The sequence below is a fragment of the Tachysurus vachellii genome, chromosome 16 (assembly GCF_030014155.1).
Source record: "Tachysurus vachellii isolate PV-2020 chromosome 16, HZAU_Pvac_v1, whole genome shotgun sequence".
Taxonomy (NCBI): domain Eukaryota; kingdom Metazoa; phylum Chordata; class Actinopteri; order Siluriformes; family Bagridae; genus Tachysurus; species Tachysurus vachellii.
The window spans coordinates 21,675,683-21,695,682 of NC_083475.1; the positions used below are offsets into that span (position 1 = coordinate 21,675,683).

The window sequence follows — 20,000 nt, forward strand, 5'->3', positions numbered from 1 at the left end:
TTTGTGCGTGCGTGCGTGTGTGTGTGTGTTTGTGCGTGCGTGCGTGTGTGTGTGTGTTTGTGCGTGCGTGCGTGTGTGTGTTTGTGCGTGCGTGCGTGTGTTTGTGTGTGTTTGTGCGTGCGTGTGTGTGTTTGTGCGTGCGTGTGTGTGTTTGTGCGTGCGTGCGTGCGTGTGTGTGTTTGTGCGTGCGTGTGTGTGTTTGTGCGTGCGTGTGTGTGTTTGTGCGTGCGTGTTTGTGCGTGTGTGTATTTGTGCGTGTGTGTGTGTTTGTTTGTGTGTGTCTGTATGTATGTGTTTGTGTGTGTGTGTATGTGTTTGTTTGTGTGTGTCTGTATATGTATGTGTGTGTGTGTGTGTGTCTGTGTGTATGTGTTTGTGTGTGTATGTGTGTGTGTATGTGTGTGTGTTTGTTTGTGTGTGTGTGTGTCTGTGTTGTTCAGTGTTCAGTGGGAGCAGCAGCAGGTGGATGAACAGGAGACCACAGCTCTCAGAGGTAAACACACTAAAAGGAGAGTAAATGTAACCTCAAATTCATTGTAATTATGATGTTCATCATTGTGTGTGTGTGTGTGTGTGTGTGTGTGTGTGTAGGTTTATCAGCTCACACACATGTAGAATTGCCTTATTACTCCAAATTCCTGCTGATAGCAGCGTACCTGGCCTCCTATAATCCAGCCCGGACGGACCGACGCTTCTTCCTCAAGGTGAGATGTACAGAGCAGCTTGTGTGAGCTCCGTCACTGTGGTTCATCTCTCCATCATCCAGTTAAGATGCAGTGTGACCACAGACACATACGATACACTCCGCTTTAGTCCCCTTACTGAACACGGGTTAAATATTACTGCAGTAACTGAACACAGGACATGTTTGTGTAAGAATGATGATGTGAAAGACTCTGACACGTTCCCCTACATGTGTAGAGCAGCACACAAGGTGTTATAACATGTTATAACATGGGTACAGCGCTGAAACTGAATAGGAGTCAGTGACACTGATCTGATTTAAGTGTCTTATGGTTCTTTAGTTGGTGACATCAGAACTTTTTTCTTTCTGAACAGCATCATGGGAAAATGAAGAAAACCAATTTCTTGAAGAAACATGAAAAAGTGAGTGGTTTAAATTTATGATGGAAGGATAAGGTTCATTTGTTCATTTACTGAGGTCTCTCTCTCTCTCTCTCTCTCTCTCTCTCTCTCGCTCTCTCTCTTTCACCCTCTCTTCCTTTCTCTCTCTCTCTCTCTCTCTCTCTCCCCCCTCTCTCCCCCCTCTCTCTCTCTCCCCCCTCTCTCTGTCTCTCTCTCTCGCTCTCTCCCCCTCTCTCCCCCCCTCTCTCCCCCCCTCTCTCTCTCCCCCCTCTCTCTGTCTCTCTCTCCCCCCCCCCTCTCTATCTCTCCCCCCCCCCCCCCCCCTCTCTCTCTCTCTCTCTCTCTATCCCTCTCTCTCTCCCTCTCTCTCTCCCTCCCTCTCTCTCTCTCTCTCTCCCCCTCTCCCTCTCTCCCCCCCTCCCCCCTCTCTCTCTCACTCTCCCCCCCCCCCTCTCTCTCCCCCCTCTCTCTCCCTCTTCCCCCCCCCCCCCCCCCACCCCCCCCACCCCCTCAGACTAGTAACCATTTGTTAGGACCGAAGCCGTTTCCTCTGGACAGGTTGCTGGCGATCTTTTACAGTGTGGTGGACAGTCGAGTGGCTCCAACAGCCAGTGTGTTCTCCCAGGTTATTACACCTCATTAACATTTATACATCACACAGCTACATAATTAATCTTCCCCGGGTCTGACAGGATAACTGACAGAGCACCAGGAATGAGTCTAGATAAATATAATAAAAGAGAAATAGCTTAATATTCACATAAATATTCCCTCTCTTTATGAGTTGTGGTTGTAACCATGAGGTCACACAGTTGTATGGAGTCGACCTGTGGGTAATAAAGGTGTCATGTGACCTGAAGGAAACCAGTGACCTAAACACACAGCATCAAGACCAAAGAGTTCCAGCATTAACATTATTATAATCAGGAAACCACACCACAGCGCTGCCTAGAGAAGGGCATCCATCAGGTCACCCATCAGGTCACCCATCAGGTCACCCTTCAGGTCACCCATCAGGTCACCCATCAGGTCACCCATCAGGTCACCCTTCAGGTCACCCTTCAGGTCACCCATCAGGTCACCCTTTAGGTCACCCTTCAGGTCACCCATCAGAATAAAAGAGTAAAGGGGATTAGTCACAGATTCAATCTAGAGGCCAAAGGTGAACCTGAACACTATGCACACACGTACGCATGCTCACATACACACACACACACAGACACGCACGCATACGTACACATACGCAGGCGCACACACACATACGCATGCACACATACACACACAGACACGCACTCACACATATGCATACACACACACATACATACACACACACATACACACACACATACACGCACTCATGCACACACATGCATGCCCACATACGTGCACACACGTGCGCTCACATACACACACACACACTCACATACACACACATGCTCACATACACACACACATGTGCACACACACACACACACACTCGCACATACACACAAACTCAATTGTACGTGCTCATATACACACCCATACGCACACACACTCACACATACGCACACACATGCCCACACTCACACATACGCACACACATATGCACACGCGCACACACATGCCCACACTCACACATACACGCACACACATGCCCAGACTCACACATACGCGCACACTCACACATACGCGCACACACACGCCCCCACACTCACACATACACGCACACACATGCCCAGACTCACACATACGCACACACTCACACATACGCGCACACACACGCACGCACACGCACTCATACAAACACTCACACGCAATTTTGTCTGGATTGCCAATGTTATGTTTTTGTCTTGTATCACGCTGTAGATTTCCTCTCTGGTTACCCTGCAGCTTCTCACTCAGGTGGGACACGACGACCAGCTCGACTCTCCAAAGTATAAGTGTGCCGTCTCGCTCGACTTCATCCTCGCCATCTCCAGGTGTGCAGGAGTCTCAGTTCATTCAGAGACGTGTACAGTGTAAACTCCATAAAAATAATCCAGTTAAAAATGATTATTGTTGGGCTGAAGTGTTGAGAGATGTTAGTGTAGTGTGTTTGGAGGGAGTCTCCATTGTGAGCACTTTGTAGAGTTGTAGCGTTAAGGACAGAAGAGTTTACACTTTGTGGTAACGTTCTCAGCACATTTCTATGTAATATTCCTCCCTGTGAAACCTTCTCACCAAACACTCACAAAACATGCCGTAAGTTTTTGTCCTTTCTCTTTTCAGAACTGTCAGCTTTGACATTGTGAGGTACCTGTATGACTTCCTGTGATGGTAACAGCTTTATGATTGGACAGCACACTCAGGAACAGTGAAGTGGGAGGAGCTTGGACTGTAAGCGCTGTGCTGTGATTGGCCGAATCAGGAAACTTGTCCATGTGGAAGGAACAGTGTTGTGTTGTGGCCAGAGCTCAGGGTTTATATATTTGAGTATAAAATAAACAGGTATTATTATCTTTGGGTTAGTGACATGTCTTCACCATCTTCACACATCAGTGTGTTTCTGTTATCCCATGATCACTACTATGTAGTGGCTATAGTTAGATGTTTCACTGTCCTGGGTTCTGTTAGCATTATAAAGTGTAATAAATAACGAAATAAATTGTATTTCCACATCTGAGTGATTTCTTGTTATGTTTGTTGTTTAAAACACAAGTAAGAATGTAAAGTGGCTAAAGTTAGATAGCCATAGGGTGCAGTTTGGTGACTGGTGATAATTAAACGTTAGAAGAATAAGAAGTGATGTTTATAATGTTTATTAAATCGACGTCACATCCCTCAGGAGGTCCAGCAGCAGGATCCCGCACTCTCATTGCTGCTGCTGGTTCTTTTCCCAGGCAGAACGTTAAACCAGCCACTGAAGAGCTGTGGTGGAAATTTCTAATCTTAAGATGTTCATAAGGCTTTGTCCTTCTATGCTTGTACCCTGTGTGCGTCATGACCAGAGACTGACATCGTCATCAGTAGGTTTTGTTAAGATTTTGACAAGGGCAGTAGGGACTGGGGACGAGTTGTCCATAAACAATGTCCAATAGGTCCTCTAGAAGACCTTGGCCTGGTCAGATTAGCTTGGTCAGGAGATGCATGAGGTAATTTTGAGCCAATGATTAATGATGTTTTGCTTTTACATATCTTCTGTTTTCTTGAGTTCTGTCTATAAAACCTTGATGATCTTGGCCCTTCATCCCTCATGCTACATGTGGAGTGTTGGGTCCTGCTGTGCAGCTGAGCACAATAAATTGTGTAACCTTTTTACTCTTGCTCGTGTCTACCAGTGTTATACTTTATTCTTTAAATCTCTCTAACCTCAGAACTTCCACAACAGAGCTAACTCTCAGCGCCGGTCCCAAGCCCAGATATAAATGGAAGGGTTGGGTCAAGAAGGTACAACGTGCCAAATCTAATATGCAGACCACGTGATCCGCTGTGGTGACACCGAACAGGACAGATAAATATATATATATATAATGTCTGTAATCTTTCATTTGGTTCTCATCTTCTACAGCACAAATCTCCACTCCTTATGACATCACATCCTCATATATTCACCAGTTGGCAGAAAATACCTACAGAAGCAGTTTGCATAGCAGCAGGATTTTTTTTTTGTGTACTTGTTATTTATTTATCATGCGTAGGTGATGAATATTCCTGCAGAGTGGAGCTGTCACTCCTATAAAATAGGATTTGAAGTCATTTTCAGCAAAGGCAAATACAATGCATCATGAAGCTGCATGTGGAACCCAAGTCGGAAAATCCTACAGGAAAATGAATTAAATGTGTCTAATAATACAAATATTGTCTATGCAAAAATGTATATGCATTGTTTATTGTTGAGTCATTAGCTTTTCAAAAAAAAAGGCCTTTAATGAGGTGATCTGTTGTCCTGGGAACACAGCATGTGCCCTCCATCAACCCTCAAGGTTTCTGCTCTTTCGTCACTTTACTGACAGAAATAAACGATACATAGAGCTTTAAGCCTAGTGCTTATATAAATTACATTATGTTGCTAACTCGTTATATTACATTGTGGGTTTCATTCAAGATCTTTAAATATTTTCATTACTCTGCAGTGTACACGAGGACTAGATGGTGTACACGAGGACTAAACGGTGTACACGAGGACTAGACAGTGTACACGAGGACTAGACATTGTATAGGAGGACCAGACAGTGTACACGAGGACTAAATGGTGTACACGAGGACTAGACGGTGTACACGAGGACTAGACGGTGTACACGAGGACTAGACAGTGTACACGTGGACTAGACGGTGCACACGAGGACTAGACGGTGTACACGAGGACTAGACAGTGTACACGCGGACCTAACAGTGTACACGAGGACTAGATGGTGTACACGAGGACTAGACAAAAGTTTAAAAGGAAAGTGAACAGAGGTGATGCAGTGAAGCAGAAAACCATAAGAGGAAGCCTTGGTGAAATGACTTCACTCTGTTTTGTTTTTTACTTCAGAGACAATGTTGCTTGTGTGAACAGTGTAACATTCATTCCTGCATCTCTGCAAAACTTCGTTGTCATAGAAACAGAAGAAAAGGCTAAAAGAGTTTAGGAACTGACTCATCTTGCCTCACGTCCTATTATTAGCCGTGAACATCTACACAGTTTCCTTGTCACTTCTACGTGTGATGATTTTTACTGAGATCGGCTCAGCGGCAGGTCTAGCCATAAGAGGTGGGGTACCAATACTTTGGACCCACCTTAGCCCCTATACACCTTGTATAAACCTCACAGTACAAAATTTGCCAGTTGGTTTTGTTTTATTGAAGAAATAAAAAGCATGAGCAGGTCAACATGAGTTCTGTATTTCTGTTACACAAGGCACAGAATGCATTAAAGCTAGCTTCAGTTTACTGAACCAACATTGTGTCTGTTACAATTCTATTCAATAAAGCTTATTTTATTCTTTAATAAATAGTGTACACAGGCGATGTGAAGAAAATCAGTCATCAGGACTCCAACACGGTTATGATGTTCCTGCTCTAACGTTAGATACACGCACTAGAGACCTGTAGTAGCTTTACAAATAAATCTAAATAAAAAAAATAACTTCATCATTGAGTGTCGTGTTGAGATTGTCTGAGAAGTTTTACAAGAATAACCGACAGCGTCTGTATATATCGTCTGGAGTAACTCAGAGAATGATTAGCCAAATGTAGCGACCTAACTAAACGTTAACTAGCTACATTAATGTTCATGATGTTGAGAAGGCAATTCAGCGCCAGTGTTTAGAATCTAAAAAGACCTTAATTCTATCTGTTCTCTTCTTCTGTGGTCAAAGATCCATCATGTGTAGAGGCGTGTTAGTGTTTACATTATTTCTTGCAACTTCAAGAAATTAATTTCAGCTCAGATCCAGACTTGCTAATAATAGTGGAATAATGAAATAAAAGGGAATCTTAGAATGTCGCTAAAATTTCAGTGCAACCCTAATAAATACTGTGCTAAGTTATATATGTTAAGTTATATACTTGTATTATGTTAGCTAAGTTGATAAACCAACCAATGAACTTAAAACGTTCACATCGGTTAAGGGGCGGGGCTTGAATGAATACGGGGGAGTTATAAACGCCTACACAACTGTCAGTCATTCCAGAATCACATGTTGATTGGCTCCTCTGCTGTTTTTAATGGGGGTAAATAAGTTCCGTGTTTGCCAATTCCATAAAGGTTGTCAGGTCTGTAAATGAGAGTATTATAAATTAGTTAAAATCAACGTAATTCTATGGAAAAGGCTCAAACATTTGTCTCAGTGATTAAATCAGGTGTTAGATAGACTTCAGCTCTCCAGGAATGTCTTCTAGCATCTAGTCATTTCATCTTTACAAAAGTAAACGGGATTGAATTTGAGTTTTGTCTTGTGTTTATTCTCAAATATAAATTTCTACTTCGTGAAAGTAATAATGATATCGTCATATATACATATATACATACAAAATATAAGATCGAGGTGCTTTGTACACACTCGGTGAGTCCATGCTGCGGTCCAGGACTGTTTTTAAAGAGAAGAATGAACAGATGAATACGTTCACGGTTCTGTGGTTATGCCGCATTAGCATGCAGGTCACACTGTAAGAGTTTATAGTAGTTAATAGTCATTTTACACACAGCGTGAAGACGGTGGAAAGCAGACAGAATGATCAGGAACCTTAACTTTTCCCTCAGTTGGTTCTGATAAATTAAAGCAAGACCAAACTATCAGGAATAAAAAGATCTGTTGAGAGATTAGCAGGAAAATGTTCAGTATTTCTAACAATAATGTATCCTGCTAGCAGTGTTAATATGTTTATATGGGCAATGGAGAAATACACTGACAGTAAAAAGGAGAAAGAATGATCAGGAGGGTCAGTAATTACCTCAGATATGTTGATATTAAAAGACCGTATGGTTAACAATGACTGTATTTAGACCTAGCATTGACTGCTAGCATCTGTGACTTGATATGACATGAGAGCGTGCTGTTTATTTTCTTTTTGTAAAATCACTGACCATGTTTATATGTAGCATAAATAGCTAACAACAGGTAATGCTAGAAGAAGCAGATTGTTTTGGAAAGGATTTAGAGGGAAATCAGCTTATAGAAGATGTAAGGAGACATCATGAGGAGATGGTGTTAAAAACAGTACAGGAGTGCAGCACAGCTAGAACATTCTCTCTGCCTGATAAAGATTTCACCGGTCAATGTTGGCGCTAATGTCAATGCTTTAAAGCTTGTACTCTTTGGATGTTTTTGGTGAGGTTCTATCTCTTACACGCTGTTCCTGCGGTTGTGGATCATGGCCACAATGTGACTGAGGTCCAAACTCTTCATCATCACCTCCATGAACTCTTCATCTCGTCGTGCCCCTTCTACAAACTCCTCCAGTGACAGTTCACCTGTTCAGGAAAATAAAACATGGTGTTAATGTGAATAATCGTGTGTGTGTGAACAGGAAACAAAATGTTTTATAGAAAGTTTTATAGACTAAAGAATCTCTTTCCATGCATGTTTAAGGTTCTGTATAGAACCATATGGTCTGACAAAGAACCATTTAAGAAGCAGAGGATCAGATAGAGCTCCATGTAGAACTTTATAACATCTTGATTCTGTCAGGAGTTCGTTATCTTGGTACAGTCTTGGGGATGTGGTTACACTTAAAGTGTAATTTAAGTGTTTTTTGGTGGGTTCATTGTGTTCTTATCCTCCTAAAACATGGTTTATACATACAATCTTTTGTAGAGTTCATAAAGGGTAATGTTCTTAAAGGGTAATGTTCTTAAAGGGTAATGTTCTTAAAGGGTAATGTTCTTAAAGGGTAATGTTCTTCCTGTAATGTTCTTCCTGTAAAGTTCTTCATGCAGCCATTTCTCATAAGGAAATACCATTGTGAGCTTCTTTAAGCGTTTGTTTTTGTACTAAAAGAGTTTCATCTTGTACTTGGGACCATTTCGGATAGGTCAACACTCTTAACATGTTTTTATTATAAAATTATGGATTCCTAGCTGCCTAGATGTTTTATACATAGAACCCGATTTAATTCTTCATGAGTTCTTAAATGGTTAACTCAGGGGTCGTCAACCCGCGGCTCCGGAGCCGCAAGTGGCTCTTTCATCCCTCTGCTGCGACTCCCTGTAGATTTGGAAAATAAATATTTAATTTAAATTTATTTTATTTTAGTTAGTTAGTTTTTTAAAAAATGTAATTCTAAATTCTAAGATTATGATGCTCTTGTAACATTAAAATAAACCGTCTTTAATTTGTTTGTCATAACCGCCGACTCGCGAAATCCGACATCCGTTTGTTGCAGCCGGCAAGTTAAAATGTTTATGTCATGAATACGACGAGGACTCAATTAGACATTGAACATTTTATTAGAAAGTAACCTTCAACCCAGAGTCTTTTTTGTTAAGTTTAGTTCAAACTGTTCATAATATTTTTGTTTGCCTGCAGAAATAAAATCTCGTTTACTCGGTAGCAGGTCACTGATGTCATAAATGTAACACACTACAGTTTTTTCTGTACTTTCCATAAAGGTAAAAAACGATATATGCAGCTGTTATCTTCATTTTAGATGTCAAAAGGGTTTTGTGGCTCCCTGTGTTTTTTTTTCTGTGGGAAACTGGTCCAAATGGCTCTGAGTGTTTAAGGTTGCCGACCCCTGAGTTAACTGGATCATTAAAGGCTCTTCGCCTCTTAAACACTGTTCTACTTGTATCCCTTTCTGGTTCTTTAAGGCTTTGGTGAATAATTAAGGGTTCTTTACTTCGTAAATGGTTCTGATTGGAACATATTTGATCAGGGAAACACTGTTTTATAGGGTTCTTTAAGGGTTTGTTGGATAATGATGGGATCCTATAGCCTCTAAAATGGATTCTGTTTAGAAGCTTCAATGTTAAAAACTCCTAATCAAAGACCCAAACAATGCAGGTTTGTAGTTGTAATAAGATATTGTGTGCTCACCGTCTCCATTTGCGTCGATCCTCTCAAAGACTCGGTTGGTGAACTCTTCAGCGCTCACTTCCTGAGAATCGCTGCCATTAATAGCACGAATGGCCTGAAACACACACACACACACACACACACACACACACACACACACACAGTAATGTTGTATATAAAGAATATCTTTAAAACCACTCTTATTTCCAACTGGATCTGTTTGTGTGTTGCCTTTTTTTTTCATTTTGATTTACATTTAATGTTTTTAATCGTGGACAATCTAAATGTTCTGTGTAATGCTTGGTATAGTCTCTGAGCCTTTAAGAGTCTTATTTGAAAAATCATGACCATAACCTTTCGCTAAAACGTAACCCTAATCCCGTCTCTCACCGTAATCCATAAGCTCATCATCTGAGTTTTCGTACTGTGAGCCTTCCTACAAAAATATCTGATAAAGTAACTGTTTTTAAATACAAATAAATTGCTGAGTAGGAGAGAAATTAATATGCATTTTAATTTAATATTACAGGATTTTTTTAAAAGTTGCTTTCTAACATGATTTTCTGTTATAGTTCTGCATTTAATTTATTATTATTCGATTTTAATCCGTCAGAACCGCGCAGCAGAGGACACGCTAACATTTAGATGAGACACTCTGGTTAAAGCTACAGGTGACCCAACACAGGTCGATAACAGTGAGACGGTTATTTATAACCTGTTTATAATTGTCTTGTCAGTCGTTGTGACAGCGCCGTTATAAACACTGAATAAATACTGTATTTGAAAGCTAGCCACTGAGCAGCTATAAGAATCTCATGTAAGTATTTTTTTAGAAATAGGCTGCCAAGATAAATATAACTTAATGGTTATGTACATAACATGTTTATAACATGAAAAAACACAAATGCCTAGTCATTCACACTCAAGTTATAAAGTCTACATTATCAATCGTTATGTGAGTCAGGATCGTTAATCATAAGTCGTAGGAAACGTTTCACTTTGTCAGGCATCTAAACCTTGTCATGTTTATGCTCTCTTCTTGCAGACTTTATAAAATGCCTCATGAATGTGGACAGAAGTTGCTGATAAACTCACAGAACACTTTATTAGGAACACCTGAGAACCTGCTCATACAAGCACTTATCTAATCAGCCAATCTGGTGGCAGAAGTGCATACAGTCATACAGATGCAGGACAAGAGCTTCAGTCCATCTTTACATCAACCATAAGAAGGAAGGTCTGATCTCAGTGTCTGTATACGGGACATGGTTCCTGTAGCCAGATGAGCTGGGGTGAGTTTTTCAGAACCTGCTCATCTCCTGCTGGGATTTCACACACAGACAGCAGTGTCTAATGTTCTGCAGATGTGCAGATGGAGAGAGCTTATTGAAGAGAGAGATAAAGTGGATGAGCCACAACAGCAGAATACCACCACATCAGGTTCTTCGTCTGTTTGTCGAGAACAGAACTGCACTGGGTACAGACTCACCAAGACTGGACAGTTAAAGATAGAGAAATGTAGCCTGGTCTGATGGATCTGGTTTTGTGCTGAGGAACACAGATGTAACACAATCAATCAATCAATCATTCAATCAATCAATCAATCAATCAATCAATCAATCAATCAATCAATCAATCAATCAATCAATCATGGCTTGAAAGCCACAGCTTATATGAGTATTGTTGCTGATCAGGTTCATGAACCAGAATCTCAAAGGAATGTTTCTAGATATCTTGTGGAATCCATGCCACAAGGAATTGAGAGCAAAGTGAGGCAATAACAGGTATAGGGTTCCTAATACAGTGCTCTACGATATATTGTGCACTTCTGTTTAAAGTCGTTATGTCACCTGATATCCTTTTTTTGATGTGTTTACAAAGGTAAGAGTTTGTAAAGCTAGACTTTCTCTCTAAGTCTTTCTTTTTCTATTATACTAATGGCACAGGCTTCCTATATTCCTTCTATAATGTTATGCTTTCTATATTTAATGATATTCTTTTCCCAGCGTTCTTATATTCCCAGGGTGTTATTTTCCCTGAGTTCCTACATTCCCAAGAGTCTTGTGTGCCATAACTCCTATTATCATATAGGTTCCAAATAGTATTTCTAAGTTCCTGTATCAGTGGGTGTCCTATTTCCATAGTGCACTATAGTCCTAGAGTTCCTAGATTAGAAGTGCACTATATTTGTAGACTTCCTGTTTTCCCAGTGTACTAAAGTCCTAGTGTTCCTGTTTTCCCAATTCACTATAGTCTTAGTGTTCCTGTTTTCCCAGTGCACTATAGTCCTAGTGTTCCTGTTTTCCCAATTCACTATAGTCTTAGTGTTCCTGTTTTCCCAGTGCACGATAGTCCTAGTGTTCCTGTTTTCCCAGTGCACTATAGTCCTAGTGTTCCTGTTTTCCTAGTGCACTATAGTCCTAGTGTTCGTGTTTTTACAGTGTTTCTGTATTCCTAGGGTTCCTATTTCCCCATGTGTCCTACATCCATACTGGTTCCTGGGCCACTATACCTTTACCTTTATGATATTGAGCAGCTCGTGTCGGTCTATGCAGCCGTTGCCGTCAACATCATAGAGTCTGAAGTACCAGCGCAATTTGTGCTCCATTTTCCCTCTCATGACAAGACTTAGTGCTGCCACGTACTCCATGAAGTCTATGTAACCATCCTGCAAAAGAAACCAAGTCAGTTTTCTGTCCATCATGTTGATGGTCTACGTTAATTTGTATTTTGGTGTATTTGTACAAAACAAAAATTTCAACACGACATATTGGGGTTAGGTCAAAGTGGCAGACAGCGGCACCGGATTGAACGCTGCTTCTCGCTCAAACAGATATCATGCAAGTAAAATGTGCAAAATGTTCTAAGAACATCAGCTTCAGCTTCTCCTAGAGTTTCAGGTGCTATGTCCTGTGACACTGGCTAAACCTAGCTTACTCCTCTCTCTAACACACACACACACACACACACACACACACACACACATTCGTAAAACGAGCGAGCAGGGCCGATGTGATGATTTGTGATGAACCTGAGAGATATCTGCAGTCATGTTTGTCAGACATATGACCTATTTATAAATGTCTCATCGGGTTTGTGTCTTTATCCTGAAGGTAATCTTATAATCTGTGTTACTATGGCAGTGTAATCAAATCTGACAGGAACATGGTGTAGCATCATCATCATCATCCTCAAATAAAGCGAAAAGAGAGCTTCCATCCAACACTAATTATTATTATTAGTTCTCAAAGCAGCTGCTTTTCATTGGCTGAACACAATACTTTAAGGTTCCTATATTCTAGGGCCCTATATGCCCAAGGCCCCACTTCCCTGGCCCCAGGTTCCCAAGGTTCCTCTCTTACCGAGGTTTAAAGCTATTTTCCCAGTGTACCTACAGTATATTCCTGTATATCACCAGGTCACTACATTGCCAGGTTTCCCTATCCCTAGCTTTCCTACTTTCTCATAGTACCATTTTCCAAGGGATTAATTCACTCTGGTTTATATTAATACTGTCCTATTTTCCTAATGTTCCTACTGTATGTTCCCAGGGTTCTTATATCACAGGCTCTATTTTTGCAGGATTCTGTTTCCCATGTTCCAACAGTCCTATATTTTGGCCTTGGTTTATTTTCCCCAGAGTTCCAAAGTATACAGATCATATATTCCCAAAGTTCCTACTTTCCCATGACTCATATAGCTCACATAGACTCATAAGTTCCCGTAGTTCTATTAACCAAAGCTTCTGATATTCTGAGGGTATTTATACTTAGTTGTATTCACTGAGTGTTCCTAAACTCCCAAGGTTTTTACACTGACGCAAGCTCCTATTCCGTAGTGTTCCTGTATTGCTTAGGCCTGTAAAGTCCCAGGGTCCTATTTGCCCAGGGTATCTTCTCTATTCCCAGGCCTAGTATTTTCCTATATTTCCCTGGCTTTATATTCCCAGGGTATAATGCAAATTGGGTTTTACATTAACAAGGTTGTATTTAGATTCTGATATTATGAATCCAGGGTCTCCATATTCCCACAGCCATACAGTCCCAGGATCACCATTGTAACAGAGACACTACTGTATGTATCTAGGATTCATGATACACATCACAGAGAGTCCTCGGTTTACTTTGGTCTCAACGTACGCCGTTTCATGGTTACGTCACTATCTCTCATTAATGTATTAAGGAAGTCTCGTGCGGTAACTACTTGGTGAGCAGACGAATAAGGTGTATTTACTTCAGTACTGTTGTGTATGTGCTCCATTTTGACAAGGTAATATGTTTCTAGATGCCCTGGTCTTTATCCTCATGGTCCTAAGTTCCCTTATTGAACTTTCCTAAGAAACAACAGTATTATAGAGTTCTAAGTTCCCTGGACTTATTTTTTCCCACAAAGTTCCTGTTCCTAATGCCAGATAAAACAGTTAGTTATTAATACGTACAGCTGTATTAACTGTACATATCCTGTTTTGTTTAGACATTTGCATTCTCATTTCCGTTTCTTGTAGACATGTGTCTCTCACTCACCTTGTTCATATCGAAGGTCCGAAACATCTGTTCGATGTAAGCGTTTGCCTCTGGATCGAGACCTCGCAGCCCAAAGAACTGCTTGAACTCATGGAGCGTTAACTGACCTGAAGGACACTCAGTCATAAACTTTTTGTACCAGAGATGCATCTCAACGGCCTGTAGATCATCCACGGTGCAGCCTGTGGAGTTCCCCATGACTGAAAGTGTCTCTTTCTCAGAAGCCCAATCGGTCCTCTGTGCAGGCGAGATCCCACTGAGATCTTCGCGTCTCACAGACTCACGACTTGGGCGATTGGAGAGGACGAAGGAGATCCACACGGCTTTTGTAAGTGTCTCGGATCAACACGGTGACACGGAACGTGTCTAATCCAGAGCAGAATATAGTTATGAGGCTAAGACAGAGTTGGATTTTCTCCAGCTCACGTGGGTGTGTGTGTTCAGGGTCAACACTGATACTTTCAATGCAATTTATTTGTATCGCGCTTTTAACAATTCACAATGTCTCAAAGCAGCTTTACAGGAGTATAGAAACAGATATATATATATATATATATTATATATATATATATATATATATATATATATATATATATAATAAGAATAAAAATGCATATATTTAAAGTTTAAAATTAATTGTAAATGTGAATAATGTCATTTCTACAACAGTTTATAATAGTGCAACCGAGAGGATAGAGAGAGAGAGAGAGAGAGAGAGAGAGAGAGAGAGGTGAAAATTTTTAGGTATGGCTGTAATCAGGTGATGGACAATGTACATTATGTGTAAAGTGCAGACAGAGACTCCATCAAGACTAGCTATGACATCATAACTAAAAGTCTAGAGCCAGAAGGTGACACAGACATGAGGACGTCCTGGGATGTAAAGCGTCCCATCACTCCACGGTCTGTAAACCTGAGCGACTTGTGATGGTGGTAAGGAGACAACATCCAGACATCCCAGTTCACCAAACACTCTATGACCTATTATCTCCAAATATTGATCAAAAACAGAAATATTATGTACAGCTTTATCTATCAAATTGTTTGGTATAAAATTAATGGTCTTAATTTTCTGCCTGATGTTATCAATTTTTCCACTGAAATAATTCATGAAGTCGTTACTGCTACAACTAGATGGTGTGTGCTTTTCATCAGTGTTTTTATTCCTAGTTAATTTTGCTACAGTATTAAATAAAAATTTAGGATTATTTTTGTTGTCTTCGATAAGGCTGGAGAAATACACTGATCTAGCAGCACTATTGCCCCTTTTCCACCGAGGCAGTTTGAGTGCTGGTTCGGAGCCTAATTTAGAACCAGTTCTTTCTTTTTCGACAGCCAAAGCACCGGCTCTGAACCAGGAAAAGTGGTTCTTAAGTAGCACCAAAACGTTGCTGGTCTAGACTTAAGAACCGCTTGTGTCAGGGGCTGTGGGCGGGGCTGTGGGCGGAGCTACTGTTAGCGCATTTGATAATGTACCTTAAGTATACTAATGTTTAATACACTTTTACTTTACCGCGATATGATACATTATCAGCACACATGATAGTAGGTAGCTACATGCTAAGGCTAACTTTTTTCTGTGTTAATGATAAAATAACGTTATGTACTTTCTCCCTTACAACCTCCGTTTATACAGATTACATGGAGCTGCACGTACACGTTGGATTCGTCACGTTTGGGTGTTAATGTAGGTTCACAAAGCCATGAGCATTAACAGTAAAGTAACATCCACCATTGTTGATGTGTTTGTGTTTGTCGCTGCTGCGCTAACGTTGCTGTGTAACGTGACACGTATACAGTGACGTCAGACTCGGCTCTGTGATGCTCTCTAACTGATGGAAAGACAAACCGGTTCTTAGAAGGTTCACCAGTGGAACCAACTTTGAACCAGGACCAGCGCTAGCTCTGAACCAGCACCCGGTTCTTTCTGGTGGAAAAGGGGTACAAGAGATTTTCTTGTAGCTATGAAGGCTTTCCTTCCATACTAATCAAAATACTGATCATTTATTTTGACGCCAGTCACCTGATCAAGTCCTGTGGGGTCAGACGATGTATTACTTTGTACTGATCACATTTTATTGACCTGTGTGTGTGTGTGTGTGTTACAGTAAAATACCTGAGTGTCACGATGTGGTAGAGTTCCTGTTTACACTCTAAAGTTGATTATTTTCCTCTAATCGCACGTCCCAGAGTTTTATTCTTTTCACATCACAGCAACTTGTTGAAAGTTTTTTATCTGTTTCTAGTTACATTTAATGTTCATGAAACAAATGAGTTCATATTCTTATGTTCTCGCTTGGTTTCCTCGCCAGCCTTTTTATTGCCTCACTTAAAGTCAGTACGACAAAATAAAACATCGCAGTTTGTCGTGCTACAGAGAAACTAAAAGTTCCTGCTTTACCTCTTTACCTTCCACACGTTACAGATTATTAACGATGATTGTAAATCAGCAGACATTCCCTTTACACGTCCCTCTGAGTGAGCTGTTGCTATGGAGACCGCATCAGAGTACCGTACCAGAGTGAGTGTGTTATAGTAAACATGCGCCACTGACAGAGCTGCTGTTCGAGAGAATGAATCAACACCTGAGCACCAATCAGTGTTTAGATCTCAGCAGTGACCTGGAGTCACTACAAATAATAACACACTAGAATTAAACTGTATAAATGTTGTGTTAAGTAACAATACAGTTAACAATTAAAAATACAGAAAAAATAGATAGATAATAAATAAATACAACATACCGATGAAGGATCAGATGTTCTGAATAAAACACAATAATAATAATAATAATAATAATAATAATAATAATAATAATAATAATACTAGATTTGTAAAGTTCGTCGAGACAAACTTTGATGTTGGCTTTGACGGTGCAAGTATTCGCAAAAGGCTTTTTGGAGGAGAGTGGACATAAGGGTCAGTGTTACTTTTGGAGGCAAGTGGACAGAAAGATTGTGAAAGCTACTGGACCGCTAGGGTGCCAATACTTTTGGAGGCAAGCGGACATGAGCATGTGACGTGATCCGAATACCCATGAGGCAGTTCCCCTCATTGTGCTGAGTGTTTTGATATGTCACATGTCCATGTTGTGCAAATTTTTTATTTTCACGTGACGTCACGTGACATCACGTGACGTCACGTGACGTGACCAAAATACACGTGGGGCAGTTCCCCTCATTGTGCTGAGTGTTTTGATATGTCACATGTCTATGTTGTGCAAATTTTTGATTTCGCTTATTTTGGGGGCGGGGCTACGTGACGTCACCAGTATACCCGGTGGGGTGCCAATACTTTTGGCAAAACGTGGCTACTGAGGGTTTGGACATTTCATGCCAACACTGCAGTCATTATGGGATTCTACTTATTATTATACTACATAGAACACAGGAGAGAAGCCGTGCCTGAGCTCTGCGCACGCTGCGTGTGTGAAAGCTTAGAGGAATTTTAGGAATTCCCCATTCAAGTCTATGGGACGTTCCATCGTCGACTACGGGAAAACCGAAAGTTCCGTCGGAACGCCGAAGTCCGGAACTTTGTCCGGAGTAACGTCCTAAAGAACCTGTCCGAGTTTGGTGTAAATCGCTCGAAAACTTGCCGAGTTATAAACCTCCAAAATTTATAATGGAAGTGGATACGAAAAAAGGTCACTTTGAGCTTCCGTACCGGGAATGCCGGAATTCCGATCGCTTAGAAAAGTAATAGCAACAAACTTCAGACCAGGGTCTACGACATATCCGAATTTGGTGCATGTGGCTCGAAAGCCCTAGGACGAGTTACTCTTGATAAATTTTTGGATAAGAATATTAATAATAATAATAATAATAATAATAATAATAATAATAATAATAATAATAAAAATAATATTAATAATATTAATAATAATAATAATAATAATAATAATAATAATAATAATAATAAAGAACTGACACAATTCACAGCCTTATTTTGAGATTAATTCAAGTTTATTTCTTGTCTATGTTAAATTACATTTGCTCTGTAGTTTAGTCCTTATTTGGATTAAGAGGCGGGGAATGGGGGCGTGGCCAGGGTGGCAGAGGTAACACATGTTTTTTAAACATAACACAATAAACTAATGTATCTCTCAGGCCACGCCCCTTTTCCTCATCTTTGTTTCTTACTACAAAAAAGAAGAAAAAACTGAAGCGGAAATAAAAACCAAAGAAGAAATCCAACCCAAATAAGAAGAAACAACAGATCAATAAAATCAGTGAAATATACAGTGAAGTCTGGTGTTTATAACAGACAGAGATGTAAATATATTTTCTCATCTTTACTTGTACAGGTTTAAATAAAATGAATAATAGTAAGTGTAAATAATGATCATTTAATTTTAAGGTAAGTGTAATAATGAATCATTTCTATTTTTTAATCATATAAATATAATCACAGCATGCAGACACACAACTACGGTCACTGAACTCTACAGTAAAGTCCACAGTCCTCTGTTCAGTCTTCGTTCTCTCAGAGTTCCTCTAAAGGATTTTTTTCCTCCAACACTTTAACACTCGCTGCTACAGTCACCGCTTCCCTTCTGTAATTAACACGGAATTATGTGAATAAATAAAAGAACAAAATTAAAGTCAGCAATCCGTCATTAGACGTGTGTCAGTGGTTATAAAGTTCAGATTGTCCTCATGCTGGTTTAAAAAAATCTATTAGGATTCATTCAAAATGCAATAATGATTCATGGTGTACGTCTTTATAATGTATTATAATGCCTTATAACACTTTAAGCTCTACTTCTCCTCACTCTGCACTTTATCCTGTGAGTAAAATGAACTTTTAATATGATTCGAGACGATCCACAAGTAATCCTACGATCTACAGGATTTCATTAATACATCGTCATACAGAGTCACGTCAATGATCCTTATGTCCTTAAATACAGATATTTAAGTGTTTAATGTGACAGTTGCTGTTGTTCCAATATTCTGTTGTCATTCTGTACAACAGTTCTTGACACTCACATTGTTTACACTCTAAAAAAAAAAGAGAAAAAGTTTGTCGTCTTGTATTAGATTAAAATACAATCAGGATAATAATACGTCATTTTCTAAAATATAGGACCCAAACTTCACCCTCCAGGCTTTTCCTCCTCCACTGAAGACTACAACGTGTTACTGGGTCACTGAACGCTGTTATGTATCTCAGGCTTCATGTTGGAAATGATGATAACAGTCGAGCACATACAAGTAAAGGAGTCCAAAAACAGCTAAAATAAAAGTTTGTTGGTTTAAAATTCCGGCTTTATGCAGAACACAGAATTCAGATTAAATCCATGTGAAATGTCTTTGTGTAAATTTCACAGCTGTCATTATTCCGAGTCTGACTCCATCACTGTCCTGGTGCACCTCCGACTCAGCCTGCTCAGGTTCCTGTGTACGGTGTAGAACACAGACGCTACACACTGAACAGAGATCGTGGTCCATCTGATCGCCTCCACGAACCAGCCGACGGCGCGAGACGCGAAGCTCACGAACACCGCGATGTAGTGGGCGAGCAGGAGCAGGCTGTGTCCAAGCTGCTTACAGTGCTGGATGATCACATTCGCTGTGCAGTCCAGTCCTCTCATTCTGCCGTGGTTCATGATGAGACACACGCAGGATTGATGCAGTCACCAATCTAATTCACTGATGGTCCAAATATCTTTTCACAGAAAAAGACAGACAGACTCTGGATTGCAGAACCAATGTTGTGTGTTTACTGACGGGTTTCTTCTGAAAAAAAAACCCTGTGGTTCCTTTGTGGTTGCAGCGTCAGTGAAATGACATGTTCCTTAAAAATAAGCAGTAACTCAGTAATGAAAAGCTTCTGAAACGAGACGTGAAAAATATTTGTTTCAGGAACTTGACACACTTTTCTGGTACTCTTTTGTCCATTTAGTTTCCACTTGTTTCCAGTTTGTTTC

General features: G+C 40.3%; 2 protein-coding genes across 2 annotated transcripts in view; one reads left to right on the top strand and one right to left on the bottom strand.

The window, feature by feature from the left end:
* The window catches only part of orc5 (origin recognition complex, subunit 5), a 9,331-nt gene extending 5,606 nt beyond the window's left edge, over positions 1-3,725 (top strand). The window contains exons 10-15 of the mRNA XM_060889932.1: positions 441-493; positions 592-704; positions 1,060-1,107; positions 1,601-1,711; positions 2,935-3,047; positions 3,337-3,725. Coding sequence (XP_060745915.1) covers positions 441-493; positions 592-704; positions 1,060-1,107; positions 1,601-1,711; positions 2,935-3,047; positions 3,337-3,382 — 484 coding nt within the window. The 3' untranslated portion in view covers positions 3,383-3,725. The remainder of the gene's footprint in view (positions 1-440; positions 494-591; positions 705-1,059; positions 1,108-1,600; positions 1,712-2,934; positions 3,048-3,336) is intronic.
* A 2,155-nt stretch (positions 3,726-5,880) lies between these two features.
* guca1a (guanylate cyclase activator 1A) lies at positions 5,881-14,498 on the bottom strand. The gene is made up of 5 exons (XM_060889933.1): positions 14,069-14,498; positions 12,064-12,213; positions 9,567-9,660; positions 7,879-8,002; positions 5,881-6,806 (listed from the first exon to the last, which is right to left on the bottom strand). Exons 1-5 carry the CDS (start codon positions 14,264-14,266, stop codon positions 6,725-6,727), a joined length of 648 nt encoding a protein of 215 aa, XP_060745916.1. The 5' UTR covers positions 14,267-14,498; the 3' UTR covers positions 5,881-6,724.
* Between the last annotated feature and the right edge of the window lie 5,502 nt (positions 14,499-20,000).

Coding starts and splice junctions, on each gene's coding strand:
- guca1a (XM_060889933.1), bottom strand. CDS start 14,266: ATGGGGAACTCCACAGGCTGCACCGTGGATGATCTACAGGCCGTTGAG. Junction 9,661..12,063: donor AGCTGCTCAATATCATAAAG/GTAAAGGTATAG, acceptor TGTGTGTTTCAG/GCCATTCGTGCTATTAATGG. Junction 6,807..7,878: donor CACAACCGCAGGAACAGCGT/GTAAGAGATAGA, acceptor TCTCATTTACAG/ACCTGACAACCTTTATGGAA.